The 8,975-nt window shown below is 43.7% G+C and overlaps 1 protein-coding gene across 1 annotated transcript in view; it reads left to right on the top strand.

The window, feature by feature from the left end:
- LOC135513364 (WD repeat-containing and planar cell polarity effector protein fritz homolog) overlaps positions 1 to 8,975 on the top strand; it is a 106,170-nt gene extending 97,195 nt beyond the window's left edge. The window contains exons 12-13 of the mRNA XM_064936291.1: positions 2,786 to 2,877; positions 8,466 to 8,975. Coding sequence (XP_064792363.1) covers positions 2,786 to 2,844 — 59 coding nt within the window. The 3' untranslated portion in view covers positions 2,845 to 2,877; positions 8,466 to 8,975. The remainder of the gene's footprint in view (positions 1 to 2,785; positions 2,878 to 8,465) is intronic.

Below are 8,975 nucleotides of genomic sequence, written 5' to 3' on the forward strand. Positions count from 1 at the left end.
AGAGAGAGGAGAGACCATCCATTTCCATCATAACTACAGAGAGGAGAGAAGAGACCATCCATTTCCATCATAACTACAGAGAGAGGAGAGAAGAGGCCATCCATTTCCATCATAACTACAGAGAGGAGAGAAGAGACCATCCATTTCCATCATAACTACAGAGAGAGGAGAGAAGAGACCATCCATTTCCATCATAACTACAGAGAGAGGAGAGGAGAGACCATCCATTTCCCCTTTTCCCTTTTGCCTTTTCTGTTTTACATTATTTTTTTCTCTCAATTTGTACGTTTTTATTGAAACCATGGTAATCTGGTCTCAGATGAAGTTTCATTGTTTGTTATGTGGAGCCAATGACAGCTTAGTGAGATGGGGATGGGGGGGGGAATTATTCCTCCCGTTTGGCTCGGCGAGAAGAGATGGAGATGAGAAACAATGACGGTTTGGGGGGGAGAGAGAGAGAGGAGGAAGAGACGAAAATCTGGGAAGGGGACCAACGTTCTGACTAATGTTGAAAAGAGGAAGTAGCACATCTCTCCCCTATCTCTCTGTCTCTACTGTCTTTGGGAATTGGCTGGCGTTTCTATTTAGCTGGAAGGCAGTGTAGTGGATTCAATAGCATAGAAGTTGCCCCCTTAACCACTGATACTGAGTCAGGTGTGTTTTCGTCCCTAATGTCACAGTCTGGTTTAACCAGGAAACCCAGTTCCAGGTTCAGATTGAATAGACCCCTCTGTCTATCTGGGATCTATGAGTAGAGATGGAGGCACACAGCCCAGCCCTGAAGGCTGTAGTGTCAGCTACGGCTGTGGCCTAAAAATCATATCTAAACTTGTGGGCAATTCACGATATACAGTATATCTCCATGTTTTAAAAATGTTTTATCTAAATAAGCTTTGTTGCGCAATTAAAGGTCAAATGCAAACAATCAGCAATAACCTAATGAATTCAGAGCTTGTTAAATTATATCAAGGCAGAATATAAGCCTTCCACAACCATAATAGATACAGTGGGGAGAACAAGTATTTGATATACTGCCGATTCTGCAGGTTTTCCTACTTACAAAGCATGTAGAGGTCTGTCATTTTTTATCATAGGTACACTTCAACTGTGAGACGGAATCTAAAACTAAAATCCAGAAAATCACATTGTATGATTTTTAAGTAATTAATTTGCATTTTATTGCATGAAATAAGTATTTGACACAACAGAAAAGCAGAACTTAATATTTGGTACAGAAACCTTTGTTTGCAATTACAGAGATCATACATTTCCTGTAGTTCTTGACCAGGTTTGCACACACTGCAGCAGGGATTTTGGCCCACTCCTCCATACAGACCTTCTCCAGATCCTTCAGGTTTTGGGGCTGTCGCTGGGCAATACGGACTTTCAACTCCCTCCAAATATGTTCTATTGGGTTCAGGTCTGGAGACTGGCTAGGCCACTCCAGGACCTTGAGATGCTTCTTACGGAGCCACCCCTTAGTTGCCCTGGCTGTGTGTTTTGGGTCGTTGTCATGCTGGAAGACCCAGCCACGACCCATCTTCAATGCTTTTACTGAGGGAAGGAGGTTGATGGCCAAGATCTCGTGATACATGGCCCCATCCATCCTCCCCTCAATACGGTGCAGTCGTCCTGTCCCCTTTGCAGAAAAGCATCCCCAAAGAATGATGTTTCCACCTCCATGCTTCACGGTTAGGATGGTGTTCTTGAGGTTGTAACCATCCTTCTTTTCCCTCCAAACACGGCGAATGGAGTTTAGACCAAAAAGCTCTATTTTTGTCTCATCAGACCACATGACCTTCTACCATTCCACCTCTGGATCATCCAGATGGTCATTGGAAAACTTCAGAAGGGCCTGGACATGTGCTGGCTTGGTACCTTGCGTGCGCTGCAGGATTTTAATCCATGATGGCGTAGTGTGTTACTAATGGTTCTCTTTGAGACTGTGGTCCCAGCTCTCTTCAGGTCATTGACAGGTCCTGCCGTGTAGTTCTGGGTTGATCCCTCACCTTCCTCATGATCATTGATGCCCCACGAGGTGAGATGTTGCATGGAGCCCCAGACTGAGGGTGATTTGACCGTCATCTTGAACTTCTTCCATTTTCTAATAATTGCGCCAACAGTTGTTGCCTTCTCACCAAGCTGCTTGCCTATTGTCCTGTAGCCCATCCCAGCCTTGTGCAGGTCTACAATTTTATCCCTGATGTCCTTACACAGCTCTCTGGTCTTGGCCATTGTGGAGAGGTTGGAGTCTGTTTGATTGAGTGTGTGGACAGGTGTCTTTTATGCAGATAATGAGTTCAAACAGGTGCAGTTAATACAGGTAATGAGTGGAGAACAGGAGGGCTTCTTAAAGAAAAACTAACAGGTCTGTGAGAGCCGGAATTCTTACTGGTTGGTAGGTGATCAAATACTTATGTCACACAATAAATTGCAAATGAATTACTTAAAAATCATACAATGTGATTTTCTGAATATTTGTTTTAGATTCCGTCTCACAGTTGAAGTGTACCTATGATAAAAAATTACAGACCTCTACATGCTTTGTAAGTAGGAAAACCTGCAAAATCGTCAGTGTATCAAATACTTGTTCTCCCCACTGTACCTTGGCCATCCAGGATGGTTACTTACTACGAGCAGATACCTTGGCCATCCAGGATGGTTACTTACTACGAGCAGATACATCTGCTGGATCCTGTAGATCTCTGTAGATTCAACCACTTCACTGCTGGATCCTGTAGATCTCTGCACATTCTGATTGTCTCTCTTGTGATTGGTTAATCAGCAGAGCAGGACCGACCAACAGGAGCTGGCCACTGGAGGAGAGAAACACCGGGACCCTGAGCACTGATCAGGCATGACCATGGAGACAAACAGGTGTGTGTGTGTGTGTGTATGTGTGTGTGTGTGTGTGTGCGTGCGTGCGTGCGTGCGTGTGTGTGTGTGTGTGTGTGTGTGCGTGTAGGTGTGTGTGTGCGTGCGTGCGTGCGTGTGTGTGCGTGCGTGCATGTGCGTGCGTGCGTGCATGTGCGTGCGTGCGTGTGTGTGCGTGCGTGCATGTGTGTGCGTGTGCGTGTGTGCGTGTGTGTGTGCGTGTGTGCGCGTGCGCACGTGTGTGTGTGTGTGTGCGCGTGCGCGCGTGCGTGCGTGTGTGTGCGTGCGTGCGCGTGCGTGTGCGTGCGTGTGCTTGCGTGCGTGTGTGTGTGCACACAGTGCTGTGAAAAAGTATTTGCCCCCTTCCTGATTTCTTATTTTTTTGCACATTTGTCACTTAAATGTTTCAGATCATCAAACAATGTAAGTATTACACAAAGATAACCCAAGTAAACACAAAATGCAGTTTTTAAGTGATGATTTTATTTATTAAGGGAAAAAAGCGATCGAACCTTCATGTGAAAAAGTAATTGCCCCCTAAACCTAATAACTGGTTGTGCCAACTTCAGCAGCAACAACTGCAATCAAGCGTTTGCGATAACTGGCATTGAGTCTTTCACAATGAGTCTTTCACAATGAGTCTTTCACAATGAGTCTTTCACATCGCTGTGGAGGAATTTTGGCCCCTCTTCTTTGCAGAATTGTTTTAATTCAGCCACATTGGAGGGTTTTCGAGCATGAACCGCCTTTTTAAGGTCACGCCACAGCATCTCAATCGGATTCAAGTCCGGACTTTGACTAGGTCACTCCTAAACCTTCATTTTGTTTTTATTTAAGCCATTCAGAGGTGGACTTGCTGGTGTGTTTTGGATCATTGTCCTGCTGCAGAACCCAAGTGCACTTCAGTTTGAGGTCACGAATGGATGGCCGGACATTCTCCTTCAGGATTATTTGGTGGAGAGCAGAATTCATGGTTCCATCAATCACAGCAAGTCGTCCAGGTCCTGAAGCTGCAAAGCAGCCCCAGACCATCACACCACCACCACCATATTGGACTGTTGGTGCAATGTTCTTTTTCTGAAATGCTGTGTTACTTTAACACCAGATGTAATGGGACGCACACCTTCCAAAAAGTTCAACTTTTGTCTCATCAGTCCACAGAATATTTTCCCAAAAAGTCTTGGGGATCATCAAGATGTTTTTTGCCAAAAGTGAGATGAGCCTTTATGTTCTGTTTGGCCAGCAGTGGTTTTCACCTTTGAACTCTGCCATGGATGCCATGTTTGCCCCATCTCATTCTTATGGTTGAGTCATGAAAACTGACCTTAACTGAGGCAAGTGAGGCCTGCAGTTCTGTAGATGTTGTTGTGGGTTCTTTTGTGACCTCTTGGATGAGTCGTCACTGCGCTCTCGGGGTAATTTTGGTAGGCCGGCCACTCCTGGGAAGGTTCACCACTGTTCCAAATTTTCTCCATTTGTGGATAATGGCTCATGGTTCGCTGGAGTCCCAAAAAGCCTTAGATATGGCTTTTTAACCCTTTCCAGACTTATAGATGTCAATTACTTTGATTCTCATCTGTTCCTGAATTTCTTTGGATCGCGGCATGATGTCTTGCTTTTTGAGATCTTTTGGCCTACTTCACTTTGTCAGACAGGTTCTATTTAACTTCTTATGGGCAGGTGGGATAGTAGCGTCCCACCTGGCCAACATCCGGTGAAATTGCAGAGCGCAAATTTCAAATTACAGAAATATAAATATTTAACATTCATGAAAATACAAGTATTATACATCAAAATAAAGATTAACTTCTTGTTAATCCAGCCACTGTGTCAGATTTCAAAAAGGCTTTACGGCGAAAGCACACCATGCGATTATCTGAGGACAGCGCCCCGCACACAAAAACTTATTTTTGTTTTAATTCAACCAGGCAGGTGCGACACGAAAGTCAGAAATAACGATATAATAAATGCCTTATCTTCGAAGATCTTCTTCTGTTGGCACTCCAAAAGGTCCCAGTTACATCAAAAATGTTCGATAAAGTCCTTCTTTATATCCATAAGAACTCAGTTTAGCTGGCTCACTTCATTCAATAATCCACCGGTTTCCCTCCTTCAAAATGCATACAAAATGAATCCCAATGAATAAACGAATAATGAATAAATTATACATTTTAAGACGGAATAGAATGTTCATTACCGGAGATAAATAACAAAACGCGCTTTCACCCACGCGCATGGAAACACTACAGCCAAAATGGGAGCTACTTAGAAAAACTACAACTTTCTTGCTCGTTTTTCCAAAAAAACAGCCTGAAACTCTTTCTAAAGACTGTTGACATCTAGTGGAAGCCCTGGGAACTGCAATCTGGGAGGACTTCGCCTCATAATAAACATGAAAGCCATTGGAAACAGTGGAAGGCTGAACATAATTTTTTTTTGATAGTTCTTCCTTGGGGTTTCGCCATATCAGTTCTGTTATACTCACAGACATCATTTTATATCCAAATCTACCAATTATATGCATATCCTAGCTTCTGGGACTGGGTAACAGGCAGTTTACTTTGGGCACGCTTTTCATCCGGACGTGAAAATACTGCCCCCTACCCAAGGGAGGTTAAGTGATTTCTTGATTCAACAGGTCTGGTAGTAATCAGGCCTAGGTGTGGCTAGTGAAATTGAAAAAATGTGATTAACCACAGTAAATTCAATTACTTTGTCACATAGGGCCATGAAGGTTCGGATAGCTATTTTCACTTAATTTCATTTATTATCACTTAACTGCATTTTGTTGTTATTTGGGTTATCTTTGTGTAATATTAACATTTGTTTGATGATCTGAAACATTTAAGTGTGACAAATGTGCAATGAAATAATTAATCAGGAAGGGAGCAAATACATTTTCACAGCACTGTGTATATATACACTACTTTTGACCAAGGCCCATAGCGAACCCCACGGGGAGTAGGACTCTGTTCTATAGTAGTGCACTATATAGGGAATCTCATGGGGCCCTGGTCTAAAGTAATGCATTATATAGGTAATAGGGCTCTGTTCTAAAGTAGTGCACTATATAGGGAGTAGGACTTTGTTCTATAGTAGTGCACTATATAGGGAATAGGGCTCTGGTCTAAAGTAGTGCACTATATAGGGAGTAGGACTCTGTTCTATAGTAGTGCACTATATAGGGAATAGGGCTCTGGTCTAAAGTAGTGCACTATATAGGGAGTAGGACTCTGTTCTATAATAGTGCACTATATAGGGAATAGGGCTCTGGTCTATAGTAGTGCACTAGATAGGGAACAGGGCTCTGGTCTATAGTAGTGCACTAGATAGGGAATAGGGCTCTGGTCTATAGTAGTGCACTAGATAGGGAACAGGGCTCTGGTCTATAGTAGTGCACTAGATAGGGAATAGGGCTCTGGTCTATAGTAGTGCACTAGATAGGGAAAAGATGCCATTTGGGATGCATCCTCGTCTTCATCATCTTTGTCGTAGTAATATATATTTTTTCCGGGCGATTAGCGGGAGATTGTCTCAGCACCACCACCACTGAATCACACAGTCACTTGGTAATCCAGACTGTAGGCTATTGGAGGAAGAATTTGCATTGCTGTTTAAATATGTATCTAGTTAACGTTGTTAGGGTTTTAATGTCAATCATAACCACTATTAACACACGGCTCAAGGCTGGGAGGTCGCCCTGAGTGACAATGGTTTGGAGAGAGGAGGAGAGGGGAGGGAAGTCCAAATTCAAGATTTAGCTGGTCTGTATGATTGAGGCCTACTGTGTGTGTGTGTGTGTGTGTGTGTGTGTGTGTGTGTGTGTGTGTGTGTGTGTGTGTGTGTGTGTGTGTGTGTGTGTGTGTGTGTGTGTGTGTGTGTGTGTGTGTGTGTGTGTGTGTGTGTGTGTGTGTGTGTGTGTCTCTGTCTGTCTGTCTGTCTGTCTGTCTGTCTGTCTGTGTTGGGTTCGTTGGTTGGTTTGTTCTATCTATTGAGATGTTCGAGTAGGTCATGTTGATTTACTGATCCTGTCTGACAGAGATGTTCGAGTAGGTCATGTTGATTTACTGATCCTGGTTGACAGAGATGTTCGAGTAGGTCATGTTGATTTACTGATCCTGGTTGACAGAGATGTTAGAGTAGGTCATGTTGATTTACTGATCCTGGTTGACAGAGATGTTAGAGTAGGTCATGTTGATTTACTGATCCTGGTTGACAGAGATGTTAGAGTAGGTCATGTTGATTTACTGATCCTGGTTGACAGAGATGTTAGAGTAGGTCATGTTGATTTACTGATCCTGGTTGACAGAGATGTTAGAGTAGGTCATGTTGATTTACTGATCCTGGTTGACAGAGATGTTCGAGTAGGTCATGTTGATTTACTGATCCTGGTTGACAGAGATGTTCGAGTAGGTCATGTTGATTATTACATCAAAGGTTGTACATGATTTTGATCAGTAAAATAATTCATGTAACTTTCCCCAAATTACTATGTTTTCTAGAAATACCATCTACAAGTTACCCAGAGGATCTTCTAACCAGGACTTGGGAATGTTGGGCATTTTACAACCTTAATAAACCTCTAGCTGAAGCACTGAATGGACTGACCCTGGACGTCGCATGAATGTGATCAGTTTGAGTAGACCTTCAAGTAAACCTGCCTCTTTCCCCCTCTTTCTCTCCCCCTCTTTCTCCCCCCTCTTTCTCTCCCCCTCTTTCTCCCGCTCTTTCTCCCCCTCTTTCTCTCCCCCTCTTTCTTTACCCTCTTTCTCCCCCTCTTTCTCCCCCCTCTTTCTTTACCCCTCTTTCTCCCCCCTCTTTCTCCCCCTCTTTCTCACCCATCTTTCTCTCCCCCTCTTTCTTTACCCCTCCTTCTCCCCCTCTTTCTTTACCCCTCCTTCTCCCCCTCTTTCTTTACCCCTCTTTCTCCCCCTCTTTCTCCCCCTTTTCTTTACCCCCTCTTTCTCCCCCTCTTTCTCCCCCTCTTTCTTTACCCCTCTTTCTCCCCCTCTTTCTTTACCCTCTTTCTCCCCCTCTTTCTTTACCCCTCTTTCTCCCCCTCTTTCTCCCCCTCTTTCTCCCCCTCTTTCTTTACCCCTCTTTCTCCCCCTCTTTCTTTACCCCTCTTTCTCCCCCTCTTTCTCCCCCTCTTTCTTTACCCCTCTTTCTCCCCCTCTTTCTCCCCCTCTTTCTCACCCATCTTTCTCTCCCCTCTTTCTTTACCCCTCTTTCTCCCCCTCTTTCTTTACCCCTCCTTCTCCCCCTCTTTCTTTACCCCTCTTTCTCCCCCTCTTTCTCCCCCTCTTTCTTTACCCCTCTTTCTCCCTCCTCTTTCTATACCCCTCTTTCTCCCCCTCTTTCTTTACCCCTCCTTCTCCCCCTCTTTCTCCCCCTCTTTCTCCCCCCCCTTTCTTTACCCCTCTTTCTCCCCTCTTTCTCCCCCTCTTTCTTTACCCCCCTCTTTCTCCCCCCCCTCTTTCTATAACCCCTCTTTCTCCCCCTTCTTTCTATACCCCTTATTCTTCCCCCTATTTCTTTACCCCTCTTTCTCTCCCCCTATTTCTTCCCCCCTCTTTCTTTCCCCAACTCAGGTGAACAAAGATGCAGGGAAGCTGAAAGTGGTTAATTTTGGTCTTGTTTGAAAACAGCCTTTGACCATTTCTTTTTCGACTGTAAACTCCATCTTTTTTAATGCATTTTTTAAATCAAATGTATTCTGTAAATATATCTGATAACTGATCTAGCTCTATTCTGAAATGTTGATGCTTGATTAGCCTAATAATTATGAATTTAAGTCTAAGTCAAATGTGAATAATTATGCTAAGGTTTTATTTTAACAGAATGTTGTATATGCAATATAGGCCTAGCCCTGTCCAGCCCCATCTCCGTTCTCTCACAACCAGCCCTCCTGCTGAAAAATTGTGTTTTAAATTTTCTGCCCGTTTAATTGAATTGTTCTTTAATCCCAGCCTCGTTTAAAACAGTGCAGTAATTAGGCTTTTTGTTTTTCATGATTGACCCTGGTCACCTTTTTCAGTATTCTAATACAGAGCTGTAAACTAGCCTATTGTATTGCTGTATTAAAGAGGTTTTGTATCTTG

This window comes from Oncorhynchus masou, chromosome 24 (assembly GCF_036934945.1).
Source record: "Oncorhynchus masou masou isolate Uvic2021 chromosome 24, UVic_Omas_1.1, whole genome shotgun sequence".
In the NCBI taxonomy this organism is placed as follows: domain Eukaryota; kingdom Metazoa; phylum Chordata; class Actinopteri; order Salmoniformes; family Salmonidae; genus Oncorhynchus; species Oncorhynchus masou.